Below are 21504 nucleotides of genomic sequence, written 5' to 3' on the forward strand. Positions count from 1 at the left end.
ACCTTCCATCTAAGGTTAGTTCACAACATCACAGTTAAAACAGTATCTAGATTCTGAAGTCAACAGCCGACACAGTAGCATGCCACTCAGTGGCTTAGGATATCACTGAACATTTTATAAAGGAGTACATTAATTGCTGTAGGTAACAGCAGCAGAATCACAGGACTTTACATAAAATCACAAGGCTTCGCTAAAAATAAAGAGTACGTCTAAAAAATGATGTTGATAAAGGGGGATTACAGGGAAGATCTAATGCTGCGATACGTTAAAAACACGCTTGGCTTTGCTTCTCAAGAGATGCGATACTTACTTTGCTATTTAACAGCTGTTTAAAGCTGTCAAGATCAGAAAAAGAAATGGGCATATATGAAAATCTTAATTTGCATTAGGAGGGGAAAAAGTATTCCTAGCTGCGGGCTTTCCCACCTGGGGAAATCAGCAGATCAACTAGATGGGTCTGTGCGATCTCAAGAACAAAAATATCAGAAAGTCTGTTGTTTACTTTCCTTTAATGTTGTGACTAACGGTATGTCCATATTCACAGCTTAATTTCTACAAAAGGATTTTGCACATATTGTTCTATGGTTTAATACAAATTTTTAGCATAAGATGATTTCATTGTTCAGCCGATGTCATAAAAGCCCTGAACAGTTCACAAGTTTCATGCTTCCTGACTTCTAATGTGTCTAATTATGAGATCTGATATATCTAATCACCAAGGGTTCGACGTGCTGCTTTAGTTGCTCGAGATGCTCTAATATGTTCTTCTTTGTGATGATCCCCAAGACAATCCTGAAACAGATCATGTTATGCTAATAACTGTGTGTGAAATCAAATAAAAAAGTTCTAATCATAACGAAAAAGGATTAGAGAAAAACTAAAAAAAAAAAAATAAAATTAAAAAAAAAAATGGTTGCAGGAAAGCTAATGAGATAATTAAATGAAAAATGATTTCAAAGTCAGTACCCTTTCCCAGACATCGCCTTTTTTCTTTTTCTCCCAAAATGCTGAACACAATTGGATCTTCCACCACCCCAGAGCAGTACGTTTCTCGTATCAAGTACGCGCCAGGGAAGCACACCCTTCATCCCTTCTCCCCAGATTCACATCTCTTCAGGGTTTAGAGGCACTGAAACTAGAATCTGCTTTATTTTCTTTGTTTCACAGTTATTTCTCCTCACACATACAGATCATTATTCACATTTTAACAAGCCACGGCAGATGAACAAAGTAGTAACTGTGTAAAGTCATAGCAACTGAGGTTTGAAGCTGCACTACAGAGCAGGGTTATCTGGTGTCCCTAGAAATAGACAAATTCAGACAAATTTCTCATTTATGACAGTATAAATCAAGAGCACTCCCTGAAACAGATATTCTGGTACAAATCAGGAAGATGAGGCTCAGTCTTTAGATCTTTCTCTGTTTGGCATCAGCACCAATTTCTGCACAGTTCTTATTCCAATCTGGATTGGAACCAATAAGTTGACGTGGGTCTTTATGTGCGTATATTCAATTTGCAGGAAATTTGCCAAAATATAGCTTAGTCCTTGATGTCCACGTGGCTACATGCCATGGCTAAATATCACTAGTGCAAGTATTTACTATCTGATCTTGTTGTGAGTGTGCTCACAGAATAGCACAAGTTTGTAAATTGAAGGAGGACAACAAATATCAATGTCTGAAACCAGCAAATTATTAAAGCCATCCATACTTGCGGCTACTTTATCATAAAATAGTTAAAAATTTATAGCAGAGTTTGACGTAGCTTTGCACAATTAATATTTCTTTGAAGTCAATTTTAACATCAATGTCAATGTTTGAGCACTCAACCACAACAGAAACTAAGAAAAAAAAAATCATAGTAAATATTCTTCATTGAATTTTTATCAAATCAAATTTCCCTCCCCAATCCAAGAATAATCGCATGCCTGCGCTGACTTCTAAGTGTCAGATCATGATGTCCTTTCCCCATCAGAGAGAGGGTTTGTAAGTCATTTATGCTTCTGAAAACATCTTGCCATTCAATACAGGGATGCATTGAAGAAAAAAAAGCAGGAGAACATTTAAAATAAATTTGTTTTAAAATATATCTGAAAAAATAAACTTGGACACCAATGTGATATTTAAATAGTTGCCACTTATAGCAGCAGTCCTTTTGCCCACAGCAAAACCAAGTCCCAGCCATATTTCAGGTTCCTTGGGTTTTGTCCCATGGACACCGATCCTAAATAACGCGAATTAGCAGGCAACGTTTCACTCCCCAGGTGCCTTAAAAGACACGCTGAAGAGAAAGCAAGGTGCTGTGGTAGGAGCTGCAATGTTGTGTGTCAAGTGTTTAACGCAAGAGATACAGGAAAGCAGAATGTTAAAGGAACAGCTACACAGGAAAAGATCATGTGAAAAAAGGAGTAGTTTAAATAAGAGGCAATTATAATGAACATTTGTTTCCATGCCTGGGGCGGATTTATTTAGTGGGTAATCACATGACAACTCCCTACAGTCTCATTTACAAACATTCTAAATCTTAAAATTACTTTCTTGAAATATTTTGAAGTGTAGAAACAAAGGTTGCAGATTGAAGTTCCAGAACTAGCAGCAGTTATTTAGTTGTTAGTATTCCAAAAACAAGAGCTTGGAGGCAATTGCCATCACTGAGCTCCAGCAGAGGAGACACTGACTGGATCATTTTCTCCCTTACTTTTTATGAACCCAGATATCTGTAGACGTTCCATAGCTGACACAGCGCCCACTGCCAGAACACATATGAGGAAATACAGGCCTTAGACTCTGCACCACACAAGACTAAATTTCTGCGAGACAAGTTGTGTCTCCTCCACATGCAAGTTGCACGCACAGAACTTGCTGAATGAGAGCTAATTTTTAACAGAACATCTTAAAATGACTGACATCACCTGCCTGCTTACTTGGAACCGAAGGGAGGAGTAAGAATTTAAGAGAGGTGCCGCAGCACAGCACCTTCTTAACAAACAGTCAGGGTCCTCAGCTGCCGTACCAAACTTATGGGTTCAAATACCACGATCCTGGAATATATCCTGGTTCAAATACTCTGATCCTGGAAGTGAAAATTACTGTATCTAGCAAAACGAACAGCACTGCTGCCACTTTACTCACCCATTGTGTGTTACAAGGCACTGCCTCAGACCCAGCTTCCGGAAAATATCCACCACGATTTCCATTGGTGTGTGGTCAGTCACGGTGAAAGGGCTCATATCAAGTATGCTTCTAAGCTTCAAAGGTCGAGGGCTTTCTGCTGGAAGCGATGGGGTATGCTGGGCAAAACAGACCCTGGAACTGCCAACAATCCCTTCCTGCTTCTTTCTAGCACTTTCTTTAAGAAAAAGAGGGGAGGGAGGGAAAGAGCAGAGGAGGAAGAATTTACATTCTTGGAGTAAGATAATTCAGTGCAAACAGACAGATCAATCAACGCTGCCAGGCTCTGATGTTATTCTCTAGATGCTGATATTCTGATATATGCTATTTCGATGTGTTTCCATAGCCACTGCTTTATCCCTAAGAAGCGTTTGTGCAGAAATCACAAAAGCTGTCTACCACACAGCTTTAGCCGTTCTTCGGCTACTATCTTTCTATCTCCAATAAATAACTTCTATTTACTATAAAGAGGTGGGAAGACTTAAAAACTAACATATAGGAAGCACATAGATGGCTGCTGAAAAAACTGTGGAGGGGAAAGCCAATCTCAGTTGACAGCTCCCCTGTCATGATTCCAATGGCTGCAATTATTGCTGGTGTGAAACCAAAGAACTCATTTCTCATCACTCTAAAAATGTTGTCTTCCTGTTTCTAACAAATTTATTTAGCTTTGTGTGAACTGGATCCTTTTCCTTTGCACGTCTTCTTCACCTTGGTGACATCAGCATCCCACCCCGTACCCTGAACTATTTCCCACAAGGACTCTCTTAAGGCAACCAAAATCCAAGACTAAGCAACTTGCACTGTGCAATCTCAGCAGCTGAAATGCGTCTTACCTGTGAAAGTGTATCATTAGAAGAATGTTCTGCTATTCCCCCATTTACTCTTAAGTAAATGCAAACTTCCAACAGTATGATGTCTATAAATTTCCAAGTTTTGGACATTCCTATACATCCTATCTAGTGTAATATCATAGTATACACAGTATTAACACCACAGACACAAGTTTTACTGAAGTAAATAGTGTTGTGTTCACAAAACATTTTTTAAGAAGTTTCAGGAGACTTTTGTGTCTCTTTCTCCAGTGTCTTTGTTAAAGAGATACTTGGCAATGTACAATCTTATGAATTAAAAAAAAAGTAGTTTAAGATGCAACTTCCATCACTGATTTCATGCACCAAATGTTACAGTTTTGTAATGTTTTCTTACATAATAATGATTTTTTTCCTTTGGTTATGATAGTATCCTCAAAATACACAGAATTTTTCTTGCCAGTGCGCAAAGCATTGTCACAAGTATCACACAAGTCCTAATACTCACGCAGAGAAAGGGGGCCCAAACAGGGCTCGCGTGCTCATGTGCCCAGGGCCACGTTTCCCATTACTCAAACAAATTGAAAAACAGAAACCTAAAATAATTAATATTTCACTTACCTCTCCATAATACCATCTTAGTTGTTATAGCAACAGTAAATAACATACTGTCGGAGAGAAGTACGATAAACATTTAAATTTTAAGATTACTTGGACAGTAATTCTCGCAGAATCCCGCTGTTCTAAAATGAGAATTACTCAATTTTGAAGAAGAATGTTAACGTAGCGTCACTTGAGGGAGAGAGATACTAGCAAAAGCCTCAAAACAAACAAAAATACCAGACTAGACGACGTTGTGGCCTACTTCTGTATGACAACTCTTGTTTTTACGACAAAGAGATTAACATTTTCTCCATTTCAGAGACTGCTATTGAAGATAATCACATACTTCAATAAAGGAATAGACAGCCTGTGCAAGGTATCTGAACCTGAAGTTAGTCTAGAAACACAGCGTAAATTCTGTTTTAAGCTATAAAATCATTTAAATTGGCATATACAATCATGCAACACCGGAAGATAATTACCTATTGCAATAGTTAAATCTCTTCTTAGAGCGAAGCCCACTAGCCTCTGCGATTCTTTTGACATAATAACAGGAAAACCATTATAGCTGGTTTCGTTGATCAAGTTTTCTATGTCTTCGACTGTCATGTTATCCTGCGTCAGAACTGCTAAAGGTGGATCGCTTCTTCGAGGTCTCATGACATCAGCAGCCAGTGTAGTGTGAGTAAATTCTTCCTTTGCATCCAAGAAAGGATATCCATTCAGTCGGATGTGTGCCTCATAGATGCCTTCCCTACCAAAGGCATCTCCTACCCACTTACTGGTCATGACTGCAGCCATTAGGGGCACAATATATTCCAGCCCTCCTGTTAGCTCAAAGACAATAACTACGAGGGACACAGTCATCCTTGTCACACCACCTGCAAGAAAAATGGGAGCCAGTAACATTCTAGTATCAGATAACAATGAATTTAGAATTTCCTGCCTTCCTGTTGAGAACTACAAACATAACTTTGCCATTAAAGGATACCTGACGAACATAATTCTGTATAATACAAACAGGAGCAGACAGGAAAAATGAACACAAAACTTTTAGAAGTAAAAGTGTGCTTTAGGGAAAATTCCTAGAAAGTCAGAGAATAAAGGGATTTGAAAAATATATGCAGTTCTTTCATGTAAACTAAGAATAAAACTATGTATTTCTCCATACCAGACCTAGGTTAAAGATACTGAGAAATGCAAGGAAATCCATTAAGATAAGAATTTGGAAAAAGAATGGAACTAAGGCAAGGAAGTCACAGGTAGCAATTCAACAGCTATGCTGTCCAAAGGATTAGGAATTTAATGCTGTTGCTAAATCATAAAAGCTAAAGAGAATTTTGAGCTGATGGTCTTTCTTGGACAATGGGAGAAGACAGGGATTATACTTCTCTGTTGTTACTATTCAAGATGTTTTTTCTGCCAAGGTTTCCAATGCCATAGCTTCATTCAATAAAAGGATACGATCTTTCTTTCAATGCATTCCGAAGTGATTCAAGTTGATCTATTAGAAGACAAAGCCACCTCTTCAAAAACTACATTTGTACCACTAGTTTATTTGGTTGCTCAAATGCACTTTTCCTTAAGGAAAAGGTCTACTACTTTGCAAAATCTGTACAAATAGCTTTTAAGTTTAATTTCTAAGGCAATGAAGTTGTAAGCTAGGACAAGGCAAGGCCTTCAGAAAACCTCTCCTCGTTTAGGTGCCCAACTTAAGCCTCCTTCCACGAAGCTGATTTTCAACAGTTTTTAAATCAGACTTCTTAAAAATATCTCAAGCTGGACTCCTCACATCATCAGACACTTCTGAAAGTTTTGTTTGGATTATGAATTTCAAGAGCATTTTTTGCAATTCATGTAGATGTGGCAGCTGATCATGTCACCTCCTTGTAATAATTTCAACAGCACTTGACTGGGCAAATCCTCTACTTCATACATTTCAAGAAACTGATTTTTCTGACTGATGTAGTAATGACACCTCTTGATACCAAAAAGAGAAAGCAAACACTACTATTTAAATTCTTCTGTTTCTCATCAATTTAAATTTCACGTTATTCTTCCTCAGAGCACAAGGATCTGATGGTCTCGTATGGAGATATGAATGTATTATTCTGAAAAGAGAGAAGTCCATATAAAAAGGTGTTCCAAACCTGCACGTGTGTATCTCCATTTTTAATCATTATTTTGGCAACACACAAGAAATCAGATACTTATTTACTTTGTTATATTTTGGTTACCTAAGCACGCAGCAGCACCAACCATGGCATAAAGGCCTGGTGTAATACAGTCAGCTCCAACTTCACACCACTCCTTGAAAATGAACCAGTCATGATGGTAGTAAGCCAGCTGCTCCACTGCAATTCCTACAATCCTTCCTGCTATTGCTCCAATTGCCATACTAGGTATGAACAACCCAGATGGAACCTGCAACAAAAGTAGAAGAACTGTTGTCACGCTGATGGGAACATACCTGATGCATAGTTTTACAAATATTTTTTTTTTTTTCCAAAAGAGATGCAAATGCTCAAATTGCCACGTTAAAAACATGTAGATTCACACTGCAAGGTTAGTAAAACTTAACACAATGCTATTGATACCTCTGATCAACCTGGTTAGCTGAATCCATTTTATGAGCACGTATGTTTATGTTTTACTGCATTTAAGAGCAAATCTATCACCAATACAGGACCATAAACTACACTCTCGGTGCCAACAGCACAATTCTGTGTCCAGTCTGAGCTGCGCCACTAGTACTGAAAAAAGTGTCCCTTACTATTTCCCATCTCCCTTATTACTTCATGTTCCTCTGAGTCAACATTCACTTACTAAACAAGCTTTGCACACAGGACTGCCTTCCCAAACCGCTTCCTAACACTGCTATAAATTAGATGGCCAGCTAAATAGGTGATTTCTGGAAGAAGCTTTGCTTACTATACTGCAGTTCCCCATACAAAGTTGTGTATATAGAATGCTAAATACACAAAGAAAGAAAAAGGCAGGACAACCCTCATTGCAAAAAGAAGATAACACATTACTGTAAAAAAAAAAAAGTTCTGACTGTAATTTTAGTTATTTAAACTGTTTTTCTGTTATTTACTAAAACCTGAAGAGGTCACACAGCCTTGTCATACTAACATGGCTTAGTAAAATATTACTGCAAGTCTTGCTTTTATCAGCAGCTTCATAAGGAGGGAGGGTTCATCTGAGAAACCGCTGTAGTCTATCTTTTCTCCTCCTTAGGCAGCTAATCTTTCCAAAAAACATACTGGTGTCTAAAGGTCTCATTAAACTAGAAATGCCCACTGCTTCTCCTCACAGCAGTTGTTAGTATCAAAATATTTTCTACTGTGACTGAGGTACAGATCTGACTACAAATAAGTAGTAGAATTTTTACTTTTTGTCTAAATGCACCTAAACCCATCTTGTCAAAATAACTTAATTAAAAAACTGCGCTCCTGGTATAACAGGACGCATAATTTTTTTTCCTACAGTACAGCTGTGAAATTTCAGTATTGTGCAATTCCAAACTATAGATTTTGCCATGGAATCCAATAGCCGGTACAGAACTGCATTTCAGAATCTATTTGCATCACCATCATCATCGCCAACATTTATGATTGCAAAGATCTCTTCTAACAGACAAACCAAGGACAAACAAAGATAGCAAACTGTGTTTGAAAGCCAGCAGCACAGGCTTTGGGGAAAAAGTTTAATAGCCCTTCATTCCCATCCTGAATTACCTAGTATTTCAGTACTGATCGAGGTAACTATTCAATGCTATTATTTTAGTGTAACATCCAAATTGTGCACTTATATCACTTCTGTTACTTCCACAATTAATCATGCATCTAAAGCCCTTTCTAACTGTTAAAATCCAAATTTTTTTCTTGAGTGAAACTCCTTCTTGGTGAACAGTTCAATAGCACCCAGAAAAAATAACATTTCAGATATAAAAGTAATGGAATAAATCTTTGAAACTGCCTCAGATTCTAGTCTGCTACGGCAGTATGCCACAGAAATCCAGTCTCCACACGGAAACTGCATCCAAATTGTAATGGATGTATCTATATCTATTTTTATGCATCTAGCTCCTTCTCCTCCTTTCATCACATGTGGATAATGGTTACAAGTCTAACTGTAATTATGATTTTCCAGCTGCATTTGTTTGCATAAGCCTCTGAATCACAAGTCACAAAGTGGAGAGGAACCTTCCCTGAGAAGGAGGCAAGGAAAAAAAAGCTAGGTTCTACCTTGTCTCAGCTTTCTCCTCCAGTGCATGCCAGCCTAACTCAAGTTATGCTACAGAGGAAAAGATTTATTCTGTGGCACACGTATCATCTTTGAAACAAGCAAGGAATCAGGATATGGGTGCAACTTTCCACTTCTTCGGTAGTGCAGTTGCGTACCAGTCAGGTTCTGAGGCAAAGCTGTAATCTCACCCCAGCTGTTGATCATCAGCATTTAGACACAGTAAGGAGTCTACCGATAACAAGCAGTACAGTATGTGTACAAAAGCCTGAACTGAAAAAACAAAAGCAAAAACCCAAAGAACCCCAACAAACCACTGCCAGATCAGCTTCCTGGTGATCCTTGCTCATGGCGGTAAGAGCAGCAGGAGTCACCATGCCCCACAGGCAGCAGCGAAGTTGCTTTGCTTACTTCACGGAAAACAGTTGCTGTGGGGGAGACCTGTGTGTTTGCACATGGCTACAGCTCCGGGCAGAGACCCGGACAGCCCAGAGGATCCTTAATAATGATTTAAATGACACAGTTGTCTGTCTTTTTTTTTAATTTTGAATTTTCTCCTCCTTTTATACAAATAAAACTTAAAATGCAAATAAATATAACATTAAAGTGACATCCCCTTCTCCAGATCTCCAGACACTCTAACCAGCCCCGTGCTTTAAAGCTTCAGAGAAATGTATGTAGCACAGTCCCATCAATGACAACAGCATGACTCCTTGCCTATTGGCAGAGTGATAAATATATTCTTACAACTTCACAAAAATATTTCCACCAAATTGCAAGTGCTGAATTTATGAGAAAAGGAACCAAAACCAAATGAAGTGTAAGCTCTACCCTTCTGTCATCTAGTGAATTCTAATACAGGAGGTGTGATCCCGTGGTGACAATTCCATGAGAAAGAGCCAGATGCACACAAACGCAGGAATGGTAAGAAATGTTATAATGCTTAGGAGGGCAGAGCCCTAGATATAAGTGAAATACAGTAAGTGAATACAACAGATCGGAGTGGTCATGTTATAGAATAATGTCTGAGGTTTTGATCTATGGAAGACCAGCATTTAAAATACACACAATGGATTTCTCTTACCCATCAGCCAATATATGGAAAATAACTTCAAATAACGGACTGCAACATCTTCTAATATATCAACATGTGAGAAACACAACACGATATTGTTCTATCAATTACAGAATGACAGAATGGTTGAGGTTGGACGTGACCACTCCAGATTGTCTAGTGCAACACCTCTGCTCAAGGAAGGCAACTACAGCAGGTTGCCCAAGATTGCATCCAGTCAGGGTTTGAGTAACCCCAAGGATGGAGACTCCACAAGTTCTCTGGACAACCTATTCCAGCGTTCAACCCCCCTCACAGTAAAAAAAGTGTTTTCTTAAGCATGCAGTTACGTGGAACGGCAACGTAGACTGAAAAGTTAAAGCCAGTTTAAACACAAACCCTGCTTAGTGAACATTCAACAATACGTTTGTGTTAAGACGTGTTTGATAATGGTGTAGTTGCAAAAAACTACGAAGGGAGCCTGACAAGACAGAAACTGATGAAGGCATGGTAGTTGTATGTCATTCAGAAAACAGCCACAGGTTGGAGAGAAGCTGAAGATTTACGAAATGACCAGGAAAGACAAAAATCATGCTGCTTTGTATTGGAGAAGAAATTCCCATTACAGTCACACAAACAAAGCCCACTTTCTAGTCATGACATGCAATACTGGAAATGTCAGGAAAGAAATGATCATCGGCTCCCTTTGACAGTCTGCAGTAATCACATTTATGTGATAAACGCAGAGAGGGGATTAAAAAAAACAAACCTACAAGTTGTTCAAGAGGTACAATCTTTTCTTCTTCCATGTGACAGGACTAGGGAATCTGAGTGATTATGTTTGAACTCAGCTGAACTCAGCTCTTGGAAATTTTAGAATCATCCTTATTGCTGAATCAGGCCCGTACAAACAGCCATCCACCCACATGGTTACTGTTCCCTATTAAATTTAGCATGCATTTCTATTCAGCTGAACAAAGGGCTAGTTTGAATTTAATTAATATTGTTTTCTACAAGAATTGCTTACTAATCAACAGTAAAAAGACCTTTTTTTAAAAAGAACTACACATGAAAAAAACTCTATAAACAAAGCTGCTAGCTTTGAGAGATGGAAAATGAGAAAGGCAATAATTAAATAATCACAGCAGATGATGCAGCCACTGCATTCACACTTACCTTGATACCAAAGGTGAAAACTGTCATGATTATTTTAAATATGAGTGCTAAACACAACTGCCATATAGCTGAATAGACTCCAGTGCCTGCTGGACGGTCAGGAATATCATCTACTATTTTGCTTGCGTTCATATCATTTCTGTAGTCACAGAGGGAGGAGGATTCTAATGGCCCACAGTCTGTGAAGAGCTCTTTAATAAGCTCACTGGTGTTTAGCCTTGTATACGGATTAGGAAATGCAATGACAGCTGTTATTGCTGCAACAATAATAACCTCCAGGACAGGATACTTCCCAAATTTCGTAGATTTGCGTCGACGACACCATGCGATGTTTGCTCGGATGAAAAACGCTCCCCAGAGCCCACCAAATACTCCCAGAAGAATAAAAGGAAGCAGTTCAAAAAGGTACCAAGGAGTGTGATATTCCACATAAAAAAGAACCAGGCGGCTATTACCAAAAGGATTGATGGACCTTAAAACAAATGCAGCTACTAAAGCAGCAAAAAATGACCTCCATAAAGTTTTCAGTGGGAAATAGTAACTGACCTGCAAAAGGCAATACGTGAGAATTATTAGCGATTCAATTAAAAATATTGGAAAGACTGTTTTATGCCCGTGTTACAGTACTGCCGCTCACATGGTATATGCTAAAGAAAAGTACTCTTACATTATCAGTATTATCCCTATCACTTGGAGCACTGGCGCTCCAGCACATACTACGTGTTTATAAAGCTCTACAACGATTCATACTTACATCAGTTTTAAAGACAATACTAAAGCAGTATTGAAGCCACTGCTGTTTTAAAACTTTCAGGAAATAATGCATAGTAATTTATGTTCAAAAGCTTCTCTGTTTATGAGTATCTCTTGCTAGTATTCAGTATTCATAAGAACCAAACTCTGTACGAGCTGCTCTCTCAAATGTCCTGCTAATAATTCATCTCCATTCAACCCACATTGAAAGGTTTCTGGCAGATGTGTTCTTTTTATGAAGTACGATTAAAACACAAAAAATTCCTCAAAACAGAACATGAAATTTCATATGTAAGCCCCACATAGCCTGATCTGAATTTCAAGAGAGTTTTCTTCTGAGCTTTTTTGTCATTTTTTTTGGCAACAAAGGAATTCCTCAAAATCCCTAATGATACAGCAAAATTATACATGAAAGAATATTTTGCTTCCTTTTTTCAATTCAGAGATTTTGACATTTTTAGTTTTTTTAAAAATGCTAATGATCTAAATAACATTTTTACGTATTTTGAAACCAACTAACAAAAACTAATTTAATATGAAACATTTTTTGGAGAAGAGAGTTTGGTTGCCTCGAACATCAGTTTTATAGCATATTTGCCCTTTTAATTATTAACATATCCAATTGTGTTTAGTGTCTGAAACTTCATGAAAAGTAATGTTTAAAAACTTGTTTCATAAAACCGTCAAATAGGTTTCTAAAGCCTCTTTGAAAATGAAAAAGAGCACGATTTTTTTTTTTTACAGTACACTCCTAGAGTGAAAAACTGCTGTATCTCTATCTGTATGTAAACTGTAATTATTAACTGGACTCAGCCCTTCTCCAGAAAAATATAACTGAGAATAAAGCAAAGCTGACATTCATCCAAAGAAAAGAAAAAGTATCTTTAGGAGTTTGCTGGTAACAGGACTCTTGACTTTGAAGCATGGGTCCAAAAATAATTCTCTTCTTAGGACTCTTAAGGACTATGAGATTATTCATGCTAAAAGAGATTTTTTTTTTTTTTTTTTTTTTTAACATCTATCCTTCAGTGCCATCTCTTGACATACCTCCTCCAGACTGAAAAGGACTCCACCAATTGGGGCACCAAAGGCTACAGATACTCCTGCTGCTGAGGCAGCTGACAACACCTGGAAAAGAACAATGGTGAGGGTTTTTGTTGCAGTCTGTGATATACTTTAAACATGAAGAACAGAATCTCATTACAGTTATCAGTTTCTTCTGTGTTTCTATCAAGGACACACAGACTTGTTCACAGAAAAGCGTCAAGTAAATGTATCAGAACGCTCATAAGATAAGGCTAGTGGCCACAGCAGCCACCGACCAGGTACTAGCCATGACAACGCCAAGGACGCTGCTCAAAGCCTCCCCGGCGAAGCACCCAAAGGAGTCTGTGCTTCAGTATGAAACTGCTGATATCTCATTTTCAATAAATTGTAGTAAGCTTTCTCTGTGCTAGATGTGTGTGGCAGAGAAGTCCACCAATCACAAATATTATTCAAGGGACAAAAATCGATGACAGACCACATAGCTTTTATATCAGTCCTGGAGATTTGCGCTCAATAGTCTTCAAGCAAAAACTTGCAAAAAGATCTGAGGTGAACTGAGATTAAGGGAGAGATTAAGAGGAACTGAAGCATCAGCTGGTCCTACAGCATCATGGATGAACTATGTTCAATATATAAGGATGGTTAAAGTGCGTGCTAATTATAAAAATATTGGACAAATTCCTTGCAAGAACACTGACCCCCAGGTACTAGCCCTTACACACCTGTGGAGGAATATACAGAGAAACTCAAAGAATTATTATATTATTCTGAGATAAGCAGCTAAACCACAGGTAAGTTAAATGATTTAAGAATGAACAGCTTTGAAATAGGAAGTGAACCCAAATTTCCCATGTTCTCCTGTCTTCTTCTAGAAGTAGAAGTTGAGCCTGAGAACTGAGGCAAAGCTAGGATGACACCCTTTTTATTTTACAATACAAAAACTTTATTGAATTAATAAGTATGTTAAATCTTGCTACTTTCTATTACTATACTTGCTTTCATTAGCATGGCGCGCTCTGTTGGGTTTACATGCCAAGGTTTGGGGGGGGGGGGGGGGGGGGCTGCAGGGCTAGCTTTCTTGAGAAGACATCAGAAGCTACGCCCACATCTGATAGAGCCAGTTCCAGCTGGCTCCAAAATGGACCCGCTGCTGCCCAAAGCTCAGACCGTCAGTGATGCTGGTGGTGCCTCTGTGATAAGATACTGAAGAAAGGGTAAAAAAACACTGCACAGTGGCTGAGAGGAGTGAGAAAAACATGACGAACAGCCCTGCAGACACCAAGGCCAGTGAATGAGGGGGAGGAGGTGGTCCAGGCACCGGAACAGAGATTCCCCTGCAGCCCCTGGTGAAGACCATGGTGAGGCAGGCTGTCCCCCTGCAGCCCATGGAGGTTAACAGTGGAGCAGATACCCACCTGCAGCCCATGGAGGACCCCATGCCAAAGCAGGTGGATGCCTGAAGGAGGCTGTAACCCCGTGGGAAGCCTGCCCTGGAGCAGGCTCCTGGCAGGACCTGTGGGCCCGTGGAGAGAGGAGCCCACGCAGGAATGGGTTTTCTGGCAGGAACTGCAGGCTGTGGGGGATCCAGGCTAGAGCAGTCCGTTCCTGAAGGACCGCACCCCATGGAAAGGACCCATGCTGAAGGAGCTCGTGAAGGAATGTCTCCCATGGGTAAGACCCCATGCTGGAGCAGGAGAAGAGCATGAGGAGATAGGAGCGGCAGAGACAAAGCATTACAAACTGACAGCAGCCCCTGTCCCCCATCCCTTTGTGCCACTTTGGGAAGAAGGGAGAGCTGGGGCAAGGTGTTTTTAGTTTTGTTTTTATTTCTCACTATCCTACTCTCTTATTAACTGGCAATAAAGCAATCTTCCTCAAGTCTAGTCTGTTTTGCCTGTGATGGTAACTGGGGAGTGATCTCCCTGTCCTTATCCTGACCTACGAGCTTTTCATCTTGTCTTCTCCTGCTGTCTTGCTGAGGAGGAGGGGTAACAGAGCGGCTTGGTGGGCACCTAGGCTAACCCACCACACTCTCACTAACAACGACAAACTGAAATAGAGCAGAAACACTGTTGTCACCAACCCTTTTCCAGGAATACTTTGTTCATGGGTTCAAAAGTCCTCTGCTGTCGTCACAACTGAAGACACTCATCAATTACCAAAATGCAGAGCAAAGAACAGAAAGAATTTAAGTAAAATCAAATGGTCTCTGATGCGCGAGAAACACAAACTTCCTCTGACATGGAAGCAATTTACCTTGGAGAATGCTAGGGATAATACATTGTTCTTAATACAATAAATAACATTCATAATCCAAGCCTAAACACCATCCAAGAGAACAAATATCATCTTTTAAACAAATTCGTGTAAATGCATGGGTATTCAATACATTCTGGAAATGCTTTTGCAAGAACTTACCTCTCTTTTTTTAGCTTCATTTGTGCTGTACTTTGGAAAGAGGTAGGAAAAAATATTCCCACAGCAGCAGGCAACATGTACCAAGGGACCCTCTTTTCCTAAACTCAAACCTGACGCGACAGCCAAGACTAAAGTAATTGTTTTTATCATCAAAGTCCACTTCCCCAAGTAACCTCTGATGATGAAGCCACTCAAAATAGTTTTTATCTGGAAGAAAGAAAAAAATAATATGTTACTGTATTCTCCTTTCTTCAGAAAATAATTACATCTATCATTTTAGTTGTGTAACTTCAAAAATAGCCTTTTCAAATGACTATCGCACTTTAGAACATGTATTGTTCAGATTGCTACACTGAGTCCATCTGGTTGCCAGAGGCTTTCTATTTGCAACTTACTCTTAAACACTGGACAATAACATACAACAACATTATCAATTACATTTAGTAGAAAATTAATCTGCAATAGCGTCTGTGACTGCATTCATTGGTTTATGATGTGAATTATCAAATCAGAAAACTCCCAAAGGAAAAATAAACCTGCACAAACTATACTCAAGGACATCTATTGTAGCAATATCACATTTGAACCAATTTTACTCCTCTCTGTTTTCTCCTTATGTTTTACCATCTCTACATAAAAATTTAACAGTAGATTCCTTGACATAAAGATGGAAAAGATCAGCCTTTTTTCACTAGAAAAGATGTGCCACGTGCCTAAGGTATTACTTTGCCTAACAGTGTCATATTATTAGCCTGAAAAATATGACCATATATAGGAAATAATATAGTTATCATAGGAAAGGACAACATGTCTATAAATAGGATATACACAAAACACTGGGCAGCTGTGTCTAGAAAGTAAAGGTTAGCTAAATTTGGAAACCAATTTAGGATGAAATCTCTCCTGGAATAACGGCACAGAACTACTCCAGGCTTATTCAGAGACAGGATTTGTCCTTCAGCTTCTACAGTAGACATACATAAAGAAATATTTACAGAATGACTGGAGAAGTGACACTGACCAGACTTTGACTTTGGGTTTTGCCCTCCCATTCTGTGTATAGCAGCAGACAGCAATTGTAGAAAGAATGAGTTTTTGAAGATATTGCACATTTTACTTTGTGACTGTCTGATGGTTTGTGCTAGTTAAGGTGATTAAAGCCAGTGCAACAAAAGATCAATTGCTGTATCAAAGGACCTGCATTCTGTCAATGAACCACGGCTCTGTTACCACCACAGGGAGGGTGGGGATTGGGGGGAGCTTTGGAAATCACTCTTCAGAAGTCTACTCTCTTAAGCTAAATGCTTCCTTAAAAAGTAGTCCAGCCAGAATCATGCAACAAAATCTACAAACTTGGGAGATTCTCTGAAACTTGGGGTATTTTTCTCAGCAACAATTAGCACAATTACATTATTTCAATTTGAATACTTGTATTAACGTATTTCATCAAAGTCACAGGGCACTCCCTCTTGTCTTCCCTCTCACCCTGTAAGGCAGCAGGAATTTCCACATTAATATGAAACATCTATAATGTATATATTAGTTAGACCTCACCTCAGGTATCCCTGAGCCACAGGCATAGGGAGCAAATATCTTCACCAGAGAAACTGCTAAGAAGGCAAAGCTCAAAGCCCAGAAAATGTACATTATGTAGTTCATTATGTATGAACCTGGACCCTAAAAGCAAAAACAAATACCAAAAAAAAAGTCAGAATATAAATTTGATGTAGGAGCAAAATCACTACTGAAAATAACCCAGAAGTACTCTTGCTGCAAGTACACTTATGCACACATTGTGAGGGACAGTAAGTATTACCAAGCCAAGAAAGAGAGAGTTTTGTTTGAAGAGCATAAAGTCACGATGCCTGCACATCAACAAAGACTGGGTTATACAAGGTAGAAAGTGTTCTAACACTTCATCTTAAAAAGAAAAAATAAACACAGCACAGGTATTTTTTTTAATAGCTCTTAGCTGCTAAAATCTACTGAATGCTGAGTAAATCTTCTTTATTTTAAAAAATTTGTGGTAAAAAAAAATAAAACCAATCTATTCTTTAGTTATTGGAGAACACCACAAATTCCATTTTTATTTTTTTTATGTGTAGCTATGATCAAGAATAGAAATTCTTGTGTTATTAACAGTTCTATATTCTTCTAACTTCCTTACACCCGCAACACTCCAAGCACCCTTGCAGTGCATGGAATGCACATTTATTACACTTTGACCTATTAATCAATTCAAATGCTGAAAAAATGGAGCCAACAGTACAACCCAAATCCATGTTTAGTACCCTAACTTTAAGACCATTATTTTCTTTCCATGTTCAGTCAACCTGTTGAGCAAGACCATCAAAGAATGGGTATATACTTACTTCTGCTTGCCCAATTATTAGTTCTGCCCATGTTTTCCACTGCGGACATTTATCTCTCTCTTCAAATGTGGTCTCATTTGAACCCCAACAACACTGTTCATGGTTAAACCACAAAGCACTAAGGCAAATGCCTTCCTTTAAGTCAGTCATCCAGTCAGCAGCAATGTCAATTAATCCTGCCAATGCCCCTGTTGTAGAAACAGTTTCGTATTTATATTCTGGTAAATAGGCATAACACACACAGCTAAAATGAAGAAGTGTGCTGGTATTAATTGATGTAAATTGAAGTTACAGAAAACCTAAAGAAATCAACATTTAAAATATTACTGATTCCCAGGAGTATATCCTATTTGCAATACAGTAAGATTAGTATTTGCTGAAGAATCTAGTACCTTGTGTATTTCCCAAATTAAATGCATCTTTTTTTTCTTTCCTATGCCACAGTTCTCCAACAGTCCACCAAAACTAAGGAGTTAAGAATCAAAAGAGGACTGACACGTTTTTGTGATGAAAAAGACAACAGACCGTCTGATAAAACTACCTTGCCATGCCTCAGAGAACTCATGAACTATTCTACTATGTTTTGTACAGAACAGCATACTTGGAGAAAATAATTCCTACCTTGCCAGCAACAGTTTTAGAACAACATAAATAAAACACCAAATAAACCCTGATGACATTCATGTGATCCATGTGCAAAATGACTTAATTCTGTAACACAGTGAGCATGTAAAATTCCTACTGCAGGTAACAAACAGTATAGACACTAAGCAGTTCACAAACTCAAAGCTTAAGAGGGATTCTGTGTTGTAACTACATGTAGAAAACTTGCCGAAGAGTCCTCAAAAAACAGGCATTACTTCGGAAATTGCTTCCAAGGATTTAAAAAAAATAATTAAAAAACACCTTTATTTTACAAAAGCAGGAGAGTTTTTCATGGTAACAGTATACTGAAAAACTACTTCTAAAGTAAATATTTTTGTGAACATGTACAACTGTTAATTAGTTATAATCTACTATTTTTAAGGTATTAGTCACTACTAGAAATAGCTGTCTAGAAACACCCACAATTTACTTGTGTAAGTTGGTAGCAGAGAATTATCTCCGATTTACTAATTTATATTTACTAATATTGATAGATCCTCAGTTTGAGATCCTGAACCAACCAAAGTCAAAGACAGTATTTCAGTAGAACAAAATTTTAACCAAATTGATTAAAATACATAAACATAAGATCTCCCCATGACTGAAATCAAGGTTATACCATTTAAGGTTCACTAGACACATACAACATAAAGCAATTGAAACTGAAAAACCTAGGAATGTTCACAGGCAGAATTTGCTCGCTTTGTTGCTCAGAAACATTGTAAAGCAATTTTAATATACAGCAGCTTGGGGGGTGGAAACACAACACTGCACGTTCCCACCCAAATTATCACAAGCAATTTCCATTAATTATACACTCCCAGTTTGTACATTCAGAGGTATATAAACATGCTACAAACTTTGCATATGTATTAATTTATACGCAATTTGTGAAAGTGATTATGTATATATTTAAGTCGTAATTATACAGTTACCATGCCTTTTTAACAGGCATAGCCATACTCTGCAACTAATCCAATTTTCCTAGCATTTAATCTAAGATCTCTGTTTGAAATACTTTTTTGGAAAAACTGGGCACAAAGTTCGTGATGTCTCACTCCTGCACATTTTGGTCACTCCAAACTATGCCGACACAAAGCAGCACTGCATGACAGTGGGGCCACAAACTATCAGATGATTTTAGGTGTAAAACTCATCCTAAAATACCTTAAAAAGAAAAGATAGAGTTGAAGTAGAGGCCAACAAACTCTACCTGCTAAAGCTAATATTTTCTGTGTAACAACCTCTAGAAAGGTATGACATAAACATATAGCTAGACTTTGCTCATGTATAAGCACATGCTTTACAAGGAAGTGTGTTTACCGAAACCACACACATACCAGAGCTACTTTCTGGTCCATATGGAATAAGCTAATGGGTTCATTAAAGTTCCTGGGAAAACAAAACAAAACAACAAAACCCAAAACAAATTCATAGTAGAAAAACCATCTAGCACAATCAATTAATACACTTTCACAAGAAATCCTACAGGAAAAAAGCAAAATTTAACAGAAAGGGAAAACACCAATCTCGATCACAGGATAAAAAACCATTGATAGTTTAGTAGGTGAAAGTTCAATAACGCTGAGAAACTCTCACTAAATTCAGTGAGGATTTTGTTTTCCATTTGATTAGTAAACCCTCCCCTCAAAACACTTAAGTCTGTAAATCAAGACAGTCAACCTTTTCCTTCCCTCATGGAATTACAGTAGTAGTCTGAACCAGCACGTATCCAGGTTGGTGGATAACACACAAATGAAAAGCACAGTAACTATACTTGCTGACAACTGTAAGAAAGAAATCCTCTGTTGTTTAATTTACCTGATGCCAAACCAGTTAGTGTGACTACTAGCCATCCTGACCATGCATCGTACAAACTTTTTGTCATCTCCCATGCTGATTCCTTCTTCTTGCTGTTAATCTGCAAAAAGAAATTATTATGTATACTTATATGTGTTTCCATAATATGGGTAGGAGAAAAAAAACTAAGTATGAGATACAAACTGCATGATGCAAGCTGCAGGCAAATATACCCTCTCTTTAAGCTGCAAACATTCTCCTTGTATTTAGTGCTTTACGTAGATAAATCAGCTTGGTTATTCATACATCGAACAACTGACAGAGGAAAGTAAATTTGCTTAATTTAAAGAACTAAAACCCAGGAAATGCATTATTAGGACAAATGAATACTTTCTATGATACTCATCTAAAACATGTAATTGTATAATTATTTCTCTCCTAAATCTTAAATTATTTTTTGTTGAACCTCAAATAAACTGTCAGTGTACTACCAATAAGCTATTCCATACAATTCAAATTCCTAAACTTCTATTTCAAATGAAAACATCTTTCTTTTATCTTTAGACTAAAAACCACACAAAAATAAAACAATACCAAAAACTGGATAACTACCCTATAATACTTCTAGATAACTATTACTGATGACATCTAAAGTTATTGTACTGAAAAAAATAGTAATTCTTATTTTAGCCTTATTTACTTTACTTTGTGCACTTAGCTGAAATTTGTGCATAACTTGTTTTATGATTAAACCTTATGTAATTGGATCCTATTCGTATTATTTTTTTCATACTGTAAAAGGAGGGAGAAAGTATGTGCAACAAACAGCGGGGGGGGGGGGGGGAACAAACAAAACCCACCAAACCAAGAAAGCACAATACTAGACAAGGAAATCTAGAAAAAAATACCACCCCTAAAGCAAATAAATATACTTTATAGTTTCCTCTACATTTGTGAGATTCTCAAACCTTTTTTTTTTTTTTTTAATTAAAAAAGTTGTTTCTACAGTAGCATGTGTTTCAAAACCACCATGAACTAGTACTTATTCCTTCTTCTTCCTACATCTTCAATTACATGGCCAGTCTCCTATCATTCAGGGCATATTTACAAATTTCACAGCAGTTCTGTGACAAACTGTGAACTGTCTTGTCTGACTTTTCTGGTCTCGGACATTAAAATGAGTAACAGCTGTGAGACTTCACTGCAGATAACCCATTTCCAGGTGTGATCTGCCTTGCCAGGATTTGGTCCGGCCCAGCATTCTATCCAATGGCGTATCCACTGGACACTAACCTACACATCTGCAGTGTAAAGATGGTGTTAATTACTGCTTAGACATCAAATTATGAAATAAAGTATTACATGGAAAACACCTTCTTACTTTTCATTAGAAGCATTCAAACAG

At 38.0% G+C, this 21504-nt stretch overlaps 1 protein-coding gene across 7 annotated transcripts in view; it reads right to left on the bottom strand.

The window, feature by feature from the left end:
• Window positions 1–21504, bottom strand: part of CLCN3 (Cl-/H+ antiporter 3) — a 69031-nt gene that overhangs the window by 4113 nt on the left and 43414 nt on the right. For 3 of the 7 annotated variants that reach the window (XM_087737579.1, XM_087737580.1, XM_009474790.2), the window contains 10 exons: window positions 20121–20220; window positions 17655–17842; window positions 16837–16959; window positions 15283–15489; window positions 12865–12945; window positions 11065–11610; window positions 6824–7010; window positions 5069–5467; window positions 3133–3349; window positions 717–792 (listed from right to left, as the gene is read on the bottom strand). In XM_087737579.1, coding sequence (XP_087593705.1) covers window positions 717–792; window positions 3133–3349; window positions 5069–5467; window positions 6824–7010; window positions 11065–11610; window positions 12865–12945; window positions 15283–15489; window positions 16837–16959; window positions 17655–17842; window positions 20121–20220 — 2124 coding nt within the window. Of the gene's footprint in view, window positions 1–716; window positions 793–3132; window positions 3350–5068; window positions 5468–6823; window positions 7011–11064; window positions 11611–12864; window positions 12946–15282; window positions 15490–16836; window positions 16960–17654; window positions 17843–20120; window positions 20221–21504 lie in introns of those variants that run through there. The other 4 variants (XM_087737581.1, XM_009474792.2, XR_015700040.1 and 1 more) reach the window with 3 other exon arrangements.

The sequence above is a fragment of the Nipponia nippon genome, unplaced genomic scaffold (genome assembly GCF_047370975.1).
Source record: "Nipponia nippon isolate SJK-2023a ecotype South Korea unplaced genomic scaffold, ASM4737097v1 scaffold_6, whole genome shotgun sequence".
Lineage (NCBI taxonomy): Eukaryota > Metazoa > Chordata > Aves > Pelecaniformes > Threskiornithidae > Nipponia > Nipponia nippon.